The following is a 17,869-nucleotide window of genomic DNA, read 5'->3' on the forward strand; positions in this document are numbered from 1 at the left end:
AATAATAATACATTTTAAGCAAACACATTATTCACAAAGCTAATTTTCTATATGGATACATTGTCTTACTTTTCATAAAGAAACACATACTTTTGTCATAAGTAATGAAAGTAATGCAAGAACAGTTGAATTGAAGACTTTGAAGAGATCCCTAGGACTTCTTTGGCTTATACCCTCTCATTACAGATACACAGCTTATTGGTCTGTATATTCTTGACTGTACTTTCCTAATTCCTTGACTGTTCCTGTTCCTAAATGTAAGGCAATTAACATTAGCAGCATTAATCACATTGTAATATCCATCCATCCATCCATTTTCTAAGCCGCTTCTCCATCAGGGTCGTGGGGGGTGCTGGAGCCTATCCCAGCAGTCTTCGGGCGGAAGGCAGGATACACCCTGGACAGGTCGCCAGTCCATCGCAGGGCAGACAGACAGACACAGACAGTCACTCACACACTCACACCTAGGGGCAATTTAGCATGTCCAATCGACCTGACCGCATGTCTTTGGACTGTGGGAGGAAACCGGTGAACCTGGAGGAAACCCACGCAGACACGGGGAGAACATGCAAACTCCACACAGAGAGGACCTTGGTCGCCTGGCCATGGAATCGAACCCAGGCCCTCCTTGCTGTGAGACATTGTAATATGTTATTGGCAAATAATGCACACCACTATAAATATTTAATTATTTTCTCCTTAAGGTATCACAGCAAGGAGGGCCTGGGTTCGAGACCCCAGCTGGGCGACCAGGGTCCTTTCTGTGTGGAGTTTGCATGTTCTCCCCGTGTCTGCGTGCGTTTCCTCCCACAGTCCAGAGACATAAAGTCAGGCCAATTGGATATGCTAAATTGCCCCTAGGTGTGCATGTGTGAGTGAATGTTTATTTCTGTCTGTCTGTCTGTCCGGGCTGTCTCCTGCCTTTCGCCAATTGACAGCTGGGATAGGCTCTAGCACCCCCCGTGACCCAGAAGGAGAAGCGACTTAGAAGGTGTGTGTGTGTTTTAATCAAGAACATTCTATTTTATGTTATAATACTATATTACATATATTCTTCTTTTAAGTTTAGGGTTTTTTCTGGTTTTCTTTACTCACCTTTGCCATCAATAGGTTGCTATTCAGTAAGGTTTATGATTCCATCTTTTAAAAATGATCTAAAATTGCCACACATCTGGTTCTGACTGGTTTGGATAAACATCTAACAGGACCCATTTGAATTTTTTAATGATAAGTATTCGTAATATTTTTACTCACAACCAGATTTGGATTTTATATTGCTCTGCCTTGTGAGATTCAAAATACTTTTTTAATATAATTTGAAATTTAAATTTAATTCAAGAAAGTAAGCAATAAAACTCACTTATTAGCCATATGATTTGATAGATTTGAAAAACTACTTCTGATTTGTGCTCAGGTAAGCTCAGAAAACATATGGATCAAAATTTCAGATACAGGTATTAATTGGTTAATTGTATCTTGTCTTTTAAAGTCAACAAGTGGACATCTGTGTTCATTGTTTGTAGTACACTGATATTTAGTCATACGTCATTACTGGCTTATATAGTGTAATTAATAGTACTAGAAAAGCAAAAAGCATGCAAACAGCTTTAAACGTTGCTGCACTAGTAAAACAACCCACATGAATGTGAAACTGGATCTGCTGACTGATATTCAATCCAGGGCCATCACACTGCATTGTAGTCCTATTACCTGTATAGTGCTGTTCATGTCCTCAGGTCCTTAATTCAAAGCTGGCATCTATTGGTCACATTAACTCATTAACAAAAGGCATTACTATGAAAATGTTATAGTTTTTTATTGTAAGGCTATTACATTGTTAGACATACTAGAATGTCATATGAGCAATTAAAGAAATGGATGCACTGTAGGTTATGAGCTCATTACAACACAGGATGAATAAGATGACAAAATGGCACCCAAAATGAAAAAGACAAGATCCAAAGAGCCACTTGTATTCAACATTTTAATAGTCTTTAATAGAGCTTACACAACTGCATAGAAAGGTGATGCATTAAAAACAGGCTGTAATCAATAATTAACTTATTCAGAGACTTTCCTTTTAGAATAGTGACAGCCACATTTCAACCGACAGTTCTTTTTTTTTAAAAAAGAAATCTCTTTTCATGTTTACTGTAATTTTTTACTGAATGACAAGTGAATCTCAGATTTAATACAGTACGGTAAAAAATTTAAGGAAAAAAAAATGCAGTGACATAAGAACCGTTTCTGATACTTCATTCAAACATCTGGAACTGTCAAATACAAATACATTCACATTCAGAGGTCGACTTCATATGAAGTGGAAAATAAACTGACAGTGAATTAACATTGCTTTGGCCATTGCTGTCATATTTGGAGAAGAAGAATTCAGTAGACCAATTTCACATTTGTAAACAAGCACTTGTGGCCACCTAGCTGTATAATCTCTGCCAGCCTTTGGTCAGTAATTATCAGGCAGAAAATATGATCAAGTGCTGATTACTTTGAGGATGTTTAAGTGCCAAAAATAGGACTAAAAACCTTTTTTTTTTTAGTGGTAATCAACAAACATTATTGACAATTCTGTGCTTCATTTACACACATGAAATCAGTCCATGTTAATGTTACATTAAAAAAAAAAAAAAATCTACCAAAAAAAAGGCAAAAAGTCCCTCTACTGGTTTATTTTCATAAAACATTAAAATGGTTAAAAGCATGTGGGTTGAAACAGTGGAGCAATTAAAGCATTACTTCAAAATGAAAGAGCACACAGCTCCCTGAATGCAACACTTGTTAGTAAATAGATGAATTATGAACTTTGGTCATATATTTATTAGGCTGGTGAAACGAACCTACTCCAAATCAGAACCATTTCAGTTCAATGATACTAATGAATACATTACTGATTCTATGACTACCAATAAAAACCTCTTACAATGAGCTTGAGTTCTGGGGAAAACATTCACATAGGTTCTCTATCTATGTGTATAAAATGGCAGAGTGTAATTTCATCTTCATTTATCAGACTGAAGCTACTAAGACCTTACCCCTGCGAGGGATGTGTGCACACAGGCCGAGAGTAGGTGCTTTGGGCCCCGTTGGAAAGCTCTATGCCGTGTAAGACTCTTGATTGCGAGGCATTCGCACTTTATAAATTGTTCAGCTCCATTAGAGTCTGGTCCAGCACTTGGTGCATGCCTAGGTTCTCCTCTTTAGCCTGGGCTAGTTTCTCTGGTGATGGAAGGGAACAAAAAAGTAGCAAAGTTTGAAAACAAACTCAATCTACTGCCTGAGGCAGAAAAAGTATGAGACTTTCTGTTATGATTTTGAATTTGGAGTCACAACACAGCTATCCATTCATTATATTCCCAAACAAACAAACAAAAAAAAAAACAATAACACATTAAAGATAAACAGTGCTGTGTGAAAGACAGAGACCACCCTGCATTTACTCAATTTTGAGTCAAAGTGGCTTTTAGGTACAAATTATTCATTTTTTTGTGTCAAGAGGAAGAAATCAGGAGACCTTCTTTTAGCTTTCCAAAGAAATCTGCAGGGCTATTTTTCCACAGCTCCAAAGTTCAGTCTTAGAAGTTGGCTGCAGTTTCCTCAAATAATATAAATAATAAACAATTCCAATTACAAATTTAGACTCATTAGTCCATAAAACGTTACTCCACATCTCAGATGTCTAGTTTCAGTGGTCTATTGCAAACTTTTTTTGTCGGTTTCCTTTTCTCAGTAACAGCTTTTTGACAGCTACACATCATTTCAGGCCCACCGTGTTGAGCTGTCTTCTCGCAGTGGATGGCCAAACAGATGAAAAGAAGGTTCCAGAGAAGAAGCAAGAGTGAAGCTCATTATAGATAGGAAAGGAGAAAACAAACATTAAACAGGGCTGGGCAATATATCAAATTTTATTTTGAATATGAAACCAAGATAATCAAGATAAAACTCTCTCTTTGTCTAGTGTTATAAATTCTGTGCACCTCTTTCCTTTACAGTGATGCGCTTTTTATGTTTACTGTTCAGTTTCACTATTAAATTTATTTATTTATTTATAACAACAAATTTATAACAACAAATGCACAATATTTCCAAAGTCAATGAGTAATTGTGTTCAATAATCATGATCTTAATACTGACCAAAATAATCGCAATTACGATGCTGCAGGTTTTGGGGGTCTACCAGGTCTTGTACAGTTTTTTTCCATACTTATTTTTCTTTAACTTTCTCCTTTCTTATGCAGTCCTGTTTCTAATCTCCTCAGAAACATCTCCTGAAAAATGAATAACTCGTACCTACTTGAATAGTCTGATTAATAATTAAATAAATGAAGGGTGACCTGTCTTTTTGCACAGTACTGTAATTAGAATACATTCCATTAAGAATATACTAACAGCTAGAATAATAATTGTATTTTCAGAACAGCTACACAAACTATACCAAGAAAAAATAAATCATCACAGACAACTTACTTATGAACCATTTTTCAACAGACTACAGTACAGACATTTTCTATTGTTTGCTTTCACACATGTCTGTGAGCAGAAAGAGGATTCCTGTCTCCAGGTGCATCCCTGAAGTTCTCAGCAATGAGAGTAGTGTTGTGTGAGTAAAATGTCAGCTCAGGTTTGGTTACACTAAACACAAAGGCTCAGTGCACTGATCAGAGTTGTTAAGCCAAAAACTGAAGGGTCACTTGTGGGTAACAGGAGAAAACAATGCCATGAAAACTGGTCTGCATGTTTAACCACAGTTAGTGTAGCTTAATAATATTCCACAAGTTTTTTTTTACACAATGCAGATAGTGAAGCTTAACATTTAACGGCTTTTAAGCTCAATATGTCTTTAGACAAAAATATTCATCCAGTTTGTACCAGTATAACTGACGAAGTAATCTTAAGAGGAAAGAAGTAAACATAGAGGCTAACTTTGCATAAGTAATCTATAAGTAAGCCCACATCACAGTTTTATTATTAAAGCACTAAATAGTACTCCACCTTAAATATTCTAAGGAAAAAAAGCAAGAGCATTCATTTAAAAAACTGGATTTTCTCCTGTTTTGGAATCACTGGTAACAGGCTTGTAAAGAAAGCAGCTGCTTTTATTGTATAAGCTTCCAACAAAGTCAATAAATATTAAAGGCTTTATAAAATTATATTTATTGACCCTAACGACATCACCTTGTGGCGCATATTATGTTTTGAGCATAAATGTATTGCATTATACATTAGGCATACTTTGGCCATGGCCAAATCAAAGGACCTACTTCAGAATTGGTATTAAAGTTTGTGTTGTGACATATTAACTATAAATGACATAAAAATGTTCTCCTAGAGTTTATATTCTACTACTTATATTCTATATATATATATATATATATATATATATATATATATATATATATATATATATATATATATATATATATATATATATATATATAATAAAATATATAGTTTAGCAAAGTAGGTCCTTAGATTTGATATATATTAGATATATATATAGTTTTGCAAAGTTGAAGACTGTGTCTGCTGCTAAAAACACTATAGAATAGAACAGCAGCATCTTTTGCTCATCACAGTGATTTTAGACAACATACAGTATACAAATGGAAAAAGAAGAGAGGTTGTTCATCTGGAAAAGCTCAGCTGTTGAGCTCATTTAAAACTACTCTCAGCTCATTACTGAGAATGTGGTTTTTCTCCTCCGTCTTTTGGAAGCGATCTGTGGCCACAGCATCATCAAGAGCCGAGAACAGAGGAAGAGCCAAGAGGATGGAGGGAAAGAACGAAGGAGAGAAAGAAAGAGAGGGGGGGAGAGGTTAGTGCAGTCAAAAGGCAAAAGGTACTGGAGAGCAGGGCAGGAGTGAGGGCACCAACGGCTACTGGAAAGTCAGAGGACAAAAAGTATAACAACTGCTCTACCCATTTCTATATAATTAAATACATACATTGAAGTTCTGTATACATAGCAATTATAGGTGTTTATATGATTCTTAAAGGTGACGATTAAAATTAGTAGCCCTCATGGTGCACCAGTAGAGAAATATTTCTAGATATGCAGGACTATTGCATTTGGACTGTTATAACTTACCTTGTGATCACCTTTACAATTTACATGAAAGTGAACTGCACTTAAGTAGCATAATTTTCTCCTCTCTTGAAGGCCCCTAAAGCTGGGCGTACACTACACGACTTAAAATCCTAACAGATTTCTAAAACAGAGAATCACACACTTAACTTCAATCTTAAAGTCAGTCTTTCACAGAATTTTTTGTGCTTTTGTTATGAAGGCATGCGCACTAGATAATATTGCAAAGAGAGAGTACATCACACATGAATTTTAGCTATGAATAAGAACTCAAACTCCCAGAGGGAGTAGTTCCCTTGTGACACAAACAAAGCTGAACTGGACTGGACCCGTCAGTGCTTTGAAGTTCTGTGAAATGAGCAACAGTTATGTTTAGCAAAAACGCAAACCTAGGATGAATACATGACTCAGAAATGCTAATATCACTGTGACACCTGGAGAACATTTCACTACAAACTTACAGCCACACATTATAAACACATCACAAGGGCTCTAATTAGACGCCCTTGTGGTGTGCATATTTGCCTTTTTCCCCTCTCTCATTAGTTGTTGCTTGAATCACTGAATTGAGTTACATCTCTGACCATCTCACACTGCAGGACTCATGAACATGCCTGAAAATATTGGAAAGGCCTCCAATAACTTTCGAACTCGACTGGGAGGCTAGATTTACTGTCAATTGCTCCCGACCTAGATAATGGCACCAGATTGTAAAAATTTGTCAGAAGGAGCAAATTAGGGTTCCAATTGGGCTAAAAATCATGTAGTGTAGGCTCAGCTTTATTTTACACAGAACTCAGATTCCTTTGTCATGCAAAGGATGGTAATTATCACAGAAGAGAAGACAGAGAACTTGTGCTTCTAGGACAAGATAAGTGAGACATCAACTGGGCTGCAACTGTAACAGCTACTTGAACATGAATTTTTAAAGGCTTAACATACCCAAAACATATAAATACTAACGTGCAAAGTGAAGAACTCTTACAGATACATAGATACGAATGCAGATGCAAAAAAAAGGCAATGGCATATGGAAAAAAAAAGTATAACAATTATGAAAATCCAGTAAATATGTAAATTAGTAGATTCTGAATTGTGAGAAACAGAATCATAAGGTAAACCACAGTTTCTTCTTGCTTTCATTTTTTGTGGAATCCTCTCTAGATATTTAGGGTATTTGTCCACAGCAAAGTATCAAAACTTTCAGCATAAAAGACTGAAAGTGTGCTATTTCAATTGGCCACTAATCTAGTACCAGAAAGTCTAGCTGTTTTTTTTGATACCTGCTAAAGAGATTAGCACCAACAGGACATAATGGTATCCGAGGGCTTTTCCTCTGTTTTGGCAACACTAGCTAATTCTCTTCCAGGTGAAGATTCAAGAATTATTACAAAACTAGAGTTGTATGTTGCTGACTGACATTTTTAGAATGATTTATTTGTAAAGAGTTAACCAAGATAAGCTACTTTGGAAGATAAACACTAAATATATAAATGCTTATAGTATTATATTCATGCTTTTGCACTCGACAGTCAAAAATCATATGTTTTGCTTGACTACACACAATTTTGTTTGTCATTAATTGTTGTGTGAATAGTGCAGTATATAATTTCATATCAGCCATTAAGGTAAGCTAACTAGGAAGCAAGGTGCTTTAAATAAAATGCTTTAGAATGTCAAAATGACCAATAGCACAATAGAAGTATTAGCTGCTGTTCTTATGACTGGTCCAGCTGTCTCAAACAGGCGGAAAAATAGAACTACAAGGTCTGCTGGTTCCCATTTAGAGCAGCTCATGTTTTCAATTGTGCAGTGGAAAAATGTTCTTAGAGAGCATGTTTTTGAAATTTGGAAACCTATGTTAAATTGTCAACCCATTTAAATATGTTTTTTGTATTATATATGAATATATAATGTGCACCATGAGAAAATGACTTCTACTATTTTTTGAACCAGCTGATCTAGAGAAAAGACACTATAAACGGAACTATAACAGTCCAAAAACAAAATTATTATTGAATATATTTATTTTCATAGTTAAGATTACTAACAGAGACATGCTGGCTACTTAGCTCCACAACAGCCTCTCTTTTGCAATGAACAAATAAGAATGATTCTGTCATTCATCATAAAAATTAAGTCTTTTGAATATCCCTGATTGTTCATTTCAAAATACCATCCAATGCAGTAAATACGTTAGCTGTAAATTCACAAAAAAACATAAAAGCATAAATGGTAGAAATGAAAAAATAAAGAGGGGGAATGAAAGGTGTTTTTGCCTTTTATTACAGAGGGAGAAAGTAAAGCACTACAGAGACACAGAACAGATAGTGAACAAGTTCCAGCTGTACATCAGACCAGAGGTGTAAACACTTACAGACAAAGCTCAGGGATATAAATAAGAACTTCTGAAAAGACAAATGAGGGAAAAGAACAGTGTTGATACCTCTGGGTACAGCACAGGGGAAAAAAGCCAGAAAGGACAGGACTCAGACTGGATCCTTGGGGTATGCCATCTCAAACATATTCATTAACAGTCTAGGAAATGATTTTATGCTTAAACATGTGAGACTGGGATTTTACCTAACACTGGAATGGAGGGGGCATAACTAAGGATGGCAATGAGTAAACCCCAGACGAGCCAAATGTAGGAAGAGCCGAGGAAGTACAATGGAGGAGACGAGGGCGATGAGGAAGACAGGAGTGGTGAGAGAGAGAGAGAAGGAGTTGGGGGAGAGACAGTGCATCTAGAGAGTAGTCATGTCGTTGAGAGCCAGATCCAGCTCCTCGCTGAGGGCTTTACCCTTCAGTTTCTGAGCGTACACCTCATCTGCGTTTCATCACCAGACAAAGCAGACAAACAGTAAGCCAAACAGATACATGAGATGGACAAAACAAAACAGAAAGAGAGAATGGAAAAAGAACGAAAGGTCAGAAAGAGAACTGAACTTTTTACAAGCCGTACTTTAAACTTACAAAGCGGAAATCACTGTAATTGGCCACTAAAAAGATTAAATAAACATAAGAAAATTAAATCTGGCTTGACTAATATATGAAAGTGGTTTAAACAGCAGCCATCATACAAATAGGTAGAATATTTAATCGATATAATAAGGTTTCCTTTCATACATGGAGTTTAAAAACTCAAACAGCATGCTCATGCTCAGCAGCAATCCACCCTCATTCAGCTCACTCGCATTTTGAGAAAGTGCAAAACACAGAACATATACTACACCAACCAATTAATCACACATCTGCATGTCACCTGAACCTTTTGTTAGTGTTGTTTAGTTAATTCAAGCCAAGTGTTCAGAGCTAATCCGTAACTTCTTCATGCTGAGAAATGTCTCTAACTGTACTGTCTATAAACCATTTGCCCATGACAATATAGATGAACCACAATTTCTGGCAAAAGTGGTCAAAAATGACTTCGGTTTTTATCCATTAAAAAATCTAAAAATATTTTTTTTTCCCAAATATAGTGAAAATAGTGAAAAAATAAACAACGTGGAACTCTCTCACAGTTATTAAACAAGCATTTTGTAGTCACTGCTCATGCAAAGTATCAAGAGTTGATTGAACACTTCTCCACTAAAGCTTTAACAAACCACTTTTAAAAAATGGCATCCTGCTCAATACACAGAACACAGCAAAACAGAGGCAGAAAGGAAAGCGCCTGCCTGCCCATCAACGCCATCTGTAGCCAGTTCTTTGAATGATGAAGATTCACAAACGACAGCGTCAGTTTTTTTCTATGCATCATTACATGTTAAGACAAAGCGCAAGTCTTTCAATTCTTTCTAATACTTCAATACCGACAACCTTCCAATAAACATTAACAAAAGGATTTCCGAGAACATTACAAGAGCCAGTTTAAAAGATTCTTTTAAACTGTTCCTAAACTTACTGGCCATTTTATCAGAAACCCCAAACATACAGGTGCACTTTGTACGTTTATAATTACTAACTGTAGTTCATCTTGTTGCCTCCCAATTAAGTAACCAAATCAATGCAAACAAGCAACAAGCACTATAACCACAACCACTGACCAGACATTCTCAGCAGCAGGGACAACAGCTTGGTAGTGGCAAGTTACTGTATCATTCTGATATGTTTTTTTTTTTAGGTACATCATTGTTAAACACTGTGCAAAATATGTTTAAACAATCAAACATAATACTGATAGAAATTTAACCTAATTAATAATACCATAAGATCACTACAAAACATTCTACCAATGATGCAACTTAACAACTCACTCGGTTCACGCTTGTGTACAGACAACATGCAACAGTTTTTAAAGCAATCCAAAGCACCATCTGTAACATTTTAAGCCTTTCTGTAAAGACGAGCATGTCATAAAAATGTAGCAGGGAGAAATAAAAATGTAAATGACAACTTGTTAGAATAGAACATGCTCAACCTGGATTAAGTAATTAATGATCAGAATGAAGGCAGAACTGTAATTAGGTAAGCTGCTGTAAACATACCTTCCAAATCATCAATGGTCTTCTCAAGTTTAGCCACAGACCTCTCTGCAAACTCAGCACGAGTCTCAGCCTAGGAAAATACAGAAACAATTAGGATTCCACCAGCTGGTGAAACAGTTTAACTTTTCTATGAGCCAACTAAATAAGAGAACTCATCATTCATATTACAGAAATTGTACAGTACTATACATGCTTTAACAGGCTGCCCACCTCTTTCAGCTTTTCAGTGAGCACTTTGATTTCCTCTTCATATTTGTCTTCTTTTGTGGAGTACTAGAGATTAAAGAGCGGTGAAATAATTAATGACATGATCAGAACAGCCTGAAGCTCAAGAGCAATATGGTTTCAAAGCATGATTTCTGACAATACAGAAAGATTGCAGAGCAGCATACCAGGACAGAGGGGGAGCAGTGGAATCAAGTACAACAGTGTGGCACAATCAAATTAGGTCTTCTTTAACCTCTTATGCTTCTTATGTTCAAATCATGAGGCTTATTCAGTAGTTACATGGAAAACAATACAAAATATTTCAGATATTACATTATAAGAATGAGGATTGATTGCATGGAACAGCTCAGTTCCCCAGATTTTAGATGTCTTTATGTAAGGAGTTGGGGCAGATTTATTAACGTTTTCCACCATCAGAAATTCCATTGTGGCATTAAAATGTGGCTGTTTCAATTTACTAAATGGGGGAAATGGCTCTTTAGTGTCCATAAAAAGAGCAAAGTAATTGCCTCTTTGCTTTTGCCACTTTTCATTTGTGGTTCTTCAAATAATTTTTTTTTTTTTGTGGAAGTTCGATTACGTAACATAAGAAACCTAAAACCAAATTGTTTTTTTTTTTTTATATGTTTTAAACTGGCATTTCCTAACAATTCATTTTACAATACTATCAAAAAGCACATATTACAGATTTACAGATGTCCAAGTATTATCAGTTGTATCTTTGTGCTTTGAATCATAAACCTCATTTACTGCCAATATTACAACAACCTGACCAAAGACAGATGTGTGAGAGCACAGACTTCACTTTAGTTAAGACCTTCGGGAATAAATAAAAAGCTTTACTTTCTTGACAAGGCTGTCTAGGCTTTCTGTTTTTGCTAAGTCACACTTAGTGCTTCAGTAACCATCTCTATGGTAACATCTAGGCCTGTGGGTGTGCAATGCCGAGGCCACGTTGGCTTATCATAGTAACATAGCCAACATCTGCTTTTTCTCCTACCTTCTCTGCCTGGGCCTCCAAAGACTTCAAGTTGTTGGTGACATTTTTCAACTCTTCCTCAAGGTCACCAGATTTGCTGTGTCATAGTAGCAGAGGTGGGGAAAACCGAGGGAAAAAGAGAGAGAGAAAAGGGGGAGAGAGAGAGAGAGAGAGAGAGAGCACTTTCAGAAGCTGGAGAGAGCAGAAGTCTAAGCTAAGGTGACCCCAACCTGAAGAGGGAGAAGAGGTTTTTCTGGCAGCACCAAGAGACACTCTGGATACAGTGAGGTATAAAATGTACAGTTGTGAGAAAAAAAAAAGTGAAACCTTTCAACATGAATGATTTGTAAAATGTGGTGTGGTCTTAGCATTAAATACAGATAGTGTTACTTAACACACAGTAAATGACCGTTTTAAACAATCAAATCCAAAAAATGACAACCTCTAGGATAATGACCTCTTTGGGAAAAAAGTTGATTGGATGTAGCTGTTCCAGACAATACAGGTGAGTCTGAGTTGTTCTAATAATAATAATAATAATAATAATAATAATAATAATAATAATAATAATAAAATAAAGAAATCATTTTGATTATATAATAACCATAAAGTGACAGCTAAGGTTCTCCTGTGCTTGATAACAGCTGTATCAATGAGTCTAACATGAGAGAAATACTGAACAAGTGGTTTTCCTGAGAGGTTAAACCACATTAAAAAACTGCTCTCCAAAAAAAGAACACAAAGAAACAAAAGTTGAACTTTCTAAAAGTGGGGCTGATTATGCGCAGGTCAACACTGTCTGGCAGAGAACCTGCTGTTAGCCCACTGATGTAACATGGCTGATACGTCCCCCAAAAAAACTCCAAACAAGCATGAAGATGATCGTTATGAAATCACATCTAGCCTCACAAGACTAACCCAGTACCAAAACCTTGTTTCAACTGTGAAGCATGGTGGAGGTAGTTTAATGATGTGGGGGCTGTTTTGGTGCATGTGGGAGCTTGTAATTATTGAGACACCAATGTATTTTAAATTGTATCATGAATTTCTTCAAAAAGTGGTTGTGTAATCCTCAATGAATGTCAAAGTCAGTCCTATTAAAATTCAGCATGACCTGAAGTAAGATATTCATACAAAACATTCCAGTTTTCTACAAACTAATGGGCCAACATATTTCCTAACCTCTCAGCAGGATTAATTAACAGCTAAAGATTTTTTTTGTTGATTGTGAGGAAGTTCCACTATTCCTAAATATAAAAGTTCATATATTTTTTTCCAAGAAGTGTTTAAACTATTCGTTCAATAAGTTACATTTAAATGTTGTGTGTTGTATGCTAAGTAAAGCTATTAATACACATATTACAATTTAGATAAAGACCAGATCACTTTTTAGAGTCATTTAAACTGAAATCTGGCGAATTCCAAAGGCTTCACAAACCCTTTATCACAACTGTATGTGCCTGATATCAAAACAGTGCTTAACAAAAAAGCCTTAGGAAGAAGACTTGGAGTTGAACATCACTGAACTCAATACATTCATCACACCATTTACAATTTAAGAAATTCAACAATTGATTGTTAACTTACAAAATTGTTAAATTTAAAAGAGAATTCAGTTCTGTTCAACTTCCCTTAATAATTAAGAGTTTTTCCTAAGGCTTTGGTGGGGGCCACCTTGGCTGGGCAGGACATGGTTTACCTATAAGCACTTTGCTGAGAGAGGGAGAGCCACTCAAAGCACAGCAGCAGAGCTAACCAAAGCAGGGAAGGTGGTCAGTGAGTTTTGGCAGGAAAGGAGGAGAAAAAGAGTTAGCGTTAGCATTCAGGGTGCTTGAGCAACAGTCACTCTGCTGTACCTCTTCCTCCCCGCACATCAGGGACTTCAAATTCTGGTCCATGAGTCTAAGCTCCTCCTCCAGCTGCCTGACTCGACTGGGTTAGTCCAACATGGGCAGGGAATGTGGGGAAGGAGGCAATAAGTTGGGGAGGAGGGAGCCACAAATGTGGTGTGTCCCAGGGTGGGGTGCATTGGTGCATGCATTTAGAAAACAAAGGGAGACTGTGGTTAGCGGACCCCAGAGCTGTTCACACTTGGACTTCCTTTGATCATCACTGGGAGTGAGTTGGCTGAAGGACCACAAGCAGCAGGTAAACAATCTTATAAGTTTAATTGGGAATATGCTACGTCTTTTTTCCGACTGCACTCAATTCCAAATTTATGTAAATCGCTAATTGACTACAGGTAATATAATTTGTACTGCCTGTTGCTTTGGGAGTCCTTTTAGGCACCACATACATGCATTCATGCTGTTCATGCAAGATATAATCAATACTGTAAACCATAACAGCGAATACATCACGCACATTACTCTTATTCTCAATGAATATTTAACATGACTGATCAACCAATTAAGGCAAGACACTACAGGCAGAAATGACTATTTTGGTCCCGTCCATCAATTCTCAAATTATTTGATAAATAGTATCTAAAACATCTCATCTCTTTAACCATAATCATAAAAAATGTCTAAAAATGTCCCTATATATTTTTTTCATCAGTATTTATCTATATTCAAAACATCTCAATTTCCAGAATACCTGCATTAATGAAATCGTATATATACTGTATTTGGAGGGATATTACAGAAGAATGTCCCAATCTATTGCACATAGATGGATTTATGCTATATTATGTACTGGCAAAATGACCTGAAATATAAATATTGTAATAACAATGCACAATGTTTCCATGATTAAATAATGAAACAATGAGATTTCACTGATCTGTTCTCTGGTTTTCACAATGAAATAAACATTTTAATTCTAACAACAACCAAAATAATAATAAAAAAAATGTATAAACATGTATTAAAACATTAAGTGGATCATTTCTCATTTGCATATCAAAGTATTTATTTTTTTTAACTTTCAATACATAAAAATATACATGTAAGGTTTAAAAATTATGCTATTCACTTGCTGTGTCTTGCCGTAATGTTCCATAGTCACCCGCACTACAACTGTAATGAAGTCACAAGTCTCGTTTATATTTGCATTTAAAACACAGAGTATGCATGGACCTACGTGTGTTGAACAAAACAATATTCGCACAAATGACTCCGTAATTTGAACTCTTAAGTACAGGCAGCAGCAGAGCTGCAGACATGTGCTCTATTGACAGTAAATAATACTCACGCCTCAGCCACCTCAGCACGCTCTTCAGAACGCTCCAGGTCGCCCTCAAGGATGACCAGCTTACGGGCCACCTGCAGAGAATACCAAACAACCTCTTAAACACACGCAGCATTACAGTGACAGGCCTGGGTACTGCTTTCAGTTTAATCCATCGAGAATAATAGACCCAACACCACTTGTAGACTAATTAAACGCTTTAGTACTCAGTGGATGTACTTTTGCCCACACATTTCAAGCAGTAGAGTGCAATGCTGACAGCACAGAGTAATAAGCCAGGGCTCTGAATCCCACTAGACTACACATTTTTGGTCTTTTCTTCACTCTAACACATCTAATCTAGGCTATAAACTTTCTAGCACTATCAATACATCTATAAAAATGCCTGCTACAAAAACTACAATCAATTATAACCGCTGAATGCAAAGCCGGTTCTTTGCAGTCCAAAATGTAATGCAGTATTGACTCTTCAAAGAGCCAAGAGAGATTACGAGTCAGGTCACATGTGAACAAAGCAGTTAACAAACATGGACACCACAGTTGCAGCAGTGGCTAGACTCTGAACTCTGTAACTGCAGGCAGTCAATGACAGTCTTAATGTACTTAAACAGAGTGAATCCTGCCAGTTTAATCCGCTGGTCAGTAGTGTGAGGGCCCTCTCAGCGCCACCATAAGCCCATGCCACGCCTAAACACAATAAGCTCCTTAAGCCTACAGCAGTGGGCAGGCAGATTGGGAGATTTAACTTCAAACAGTGTCAGAATTTACTTATATTTGACCTCAGAGATTTCTCTCGTTTCAAACTTCCATCAATAATCAAATCACTGGGTAAGTGCATGGATCCTAAATGTGTAAAGGCAGGATCAACTAAACAGACGCTGATCTCCTAAAACTTTAGGAATGCTGTAAAAACCCCAGGTCACTGAACATTTACACAATTTATTTGTGAGAAAATACGGATAATCCTCAAAAGATGTGCTTAGAAACTCATTTTTCTTTTTGAAGTAATAATACCAACTTACAGGTCAAACCACAAAATATTAAGCTGACATGATAATTATCTGTAGGAACTTAAAGGGAAAAGGTGTAAACCATATTAAAACTTAGATTGAGCCCTGAGGTACGCACCTCCTCATATTTGCGGTCAGCCTCTTCAGCAATGTGTTTGGCCTCTTTCAGCTGCATCTCCTGAAGCTCCATCTTCTCCTCATCTTTTGTTGCTCTGTTCTCTATGACCTTCATTCCTCTGTTACACAAAGAAGGGATAACTTCATGATATGTTTTATTTAGTTGAGTGTTCAATAACCCACCATGTGGAAAATTTTTTTTTGCTGAATGTAGTTGAGTGCAAGGAAAGCAATTTGAAATATAAAACCATTAAAAATGTATTTCATATATAAAAAAAAACAATACATGTATGCCCATGTATGTTTGCTTTGATCTAGTATTACAGTAAAGCAAAGCCACTTGTGTTAGGATTTTTAATTTACATTACAAAACACCAAATTGAGAAGGTCCAGATAAAAGAGGCAGATACTTAAAGACTCTGACTTGTGTGCTTGCATGCTTACCCATTAGCGCTCATGCATTAAAACTAATGTCAATGTATGTAGTCACCTCTCGCTCTCATCTGCAGCCTTTTCTGCTTCCTCAAGTTTTTGCAGTGCTGTGGCCAGTCTCTCCTGGGCCCTGTCCAACTCTTCCTCAACCAGCTGGATACGTCTGTTCAGGGAGGCCACCTCAGCCTCTGCCTACAAGGACAACATAGTCATAGTTAATCACACTTCACAGAAATTCACAACAGAACAAGTACTGCGTTTTATCTGCATTTCACCTATGGCACTGTAGTATGAAAAATATATGATCTATCTGAATTCTGAACTGGTTGACTGGTGGGGCCACTCTTTATGTAGACAGTGTCTATGTTTTCCTAAAAAAATTTCCACTGAACAGAAAGACCCATGGGATGTTACCAAAGGAATCATTAAATCATTAGGCAGACATGCATCTGAGAACCAGTGGCTCAGAAGCTATATACCCCTAGACATCCTCTCATGAGACACTGAGGAGCATTTTTCTTTAGATGTTTCTAATTACTTTTTAGATAAACGTCAAAATGTAAAGTTCATTCTCCCCAGGGAAAACTAAACCAACCCCCAACTCAGTACACCAGCAGACCAACAAAGCATGGTTAGCTTTGATACTGTGCGCTTTGGACTTTCATAGGTAATTCCAAGGACGTTGTCTTTTGGAGAAAAAGAGAGGTAAGATAACCTAAAGAAGGCTAAACGAAAATGAATGGAGAACAAAACAAGCGTTGTGTTGCATTGTTACGATCGAGGCTAGATCCTTAGAGAGTTGAAGACACGTTCTATACTGGCTGTGTTTAGTAGCAAAGACACTACACACTGCGAATCTCACACAGTAACTGCCTTGTAAACCAAATTGAAAAAAGGAATGTTACCTTCATTCATGATCTTTAAAGAGCAACGCATTGTTTGCCTTCCTAAAGTAGGCCTTGATAACAGACAGTTAACTGTTCACATGCCAATGTATTCAGACTGCTAATTCAACAAATACAATCTAAATAAAAAATATCATCCCTATCAGGACAAAACCTCCTACCTCTAAAATATGAACTTTATAAGAGAAGGGATAAAATATTGTAAATTAAACACGGCAACTGCCATTTTCAAATTCTGCTTCAGGTGTGGACAGATGAAGCAGCAGATCCATGATATCCATCCAAGATGATGAGGATAACTGAGATGATTAGACCACAGTGTTCAAATTCCAACATTCCAAATTTCCCACTAAGACATGGGCAGTGGTCCCGTCAGCACAAAAGAGCCAGTGTTCCACACTCCCCAGCAGAAGACAGCT

General features: G+C 36.8%; 1 protein-coding gene across 11 annotated transcripts in view; it reads right to left on the reverse strand.

Moving 5' to 3' along the window:
• Positions 1 to 1,966: 1,966 nt before the first annotated feature.
• Positions 1,967 to 17,869, reverse strand: part of tpm2 (tropomyosin 2 (beta)) — a 31,428-nt gene continuing 15,525 nt past the window's right edge. For 2 of the 11 annotated variants that reach the window (XM_017697311.2, XM_017697316.2), the window contains 7 exons: positions 16,604 to 16,737; positions 16,115 to 16,232; positions 14,990 to 15,060; positions 11,816 to 11,891; positions 10,798 to 10,860; positions 10,588 to 10,657; positions 1,967 to 3,231 (listed from right to left, as the gene is read on the reverse strand). In XM_017697311.2, the coding sequence (XP_017552800.1) occupies positions 3,149 to 3,231; positions 10,588 to 10,657; positions 10,798 to 10,860; positions 11,816 to 11,891; positions 14,990 to 15,060; positions 16,115 to 16,232; positions 16,604 to 16,737 (615 nt within the window). In that variant the 3' untranslated portion in view covers positions 1,967 to 3,148. Of the gene's footprint in view, positions 3,232 to 5,474; positions 5,732 to 8,360; positions 8,928 to 10,587; positions 10,658 to 10,797; positions 10,861 to 11,815; positions 11,892 to 13,650; positions 13,727 to 14,989; positions 15,061 to 16,114; positions 16,233 to 16,603; positions 16,738 to 17,869 lie in introns of those variants that run through there. The other 9 variants (XM_017697314.2, XM_017697318.2, XM_017697310.2 and 6 more) reach the window with 6 other exon arrangements.

Source organism: Pygocentrus nattereri, chromosome 18 (assembly GCF_015220715.1).
Source record: "Pygocentrus nattereri isolate fPygNat1 chromosome 18, fPygNat1.pri, whole genome shotgun sequence".
In the NCBI taxonomy this organism is placed as follows: Eukaryota; Metazoa; Chordata; class Actinopteri; order Characiformes; family Serrasalmidae; genus Pygocentrus; species Pygocentrus nattereri.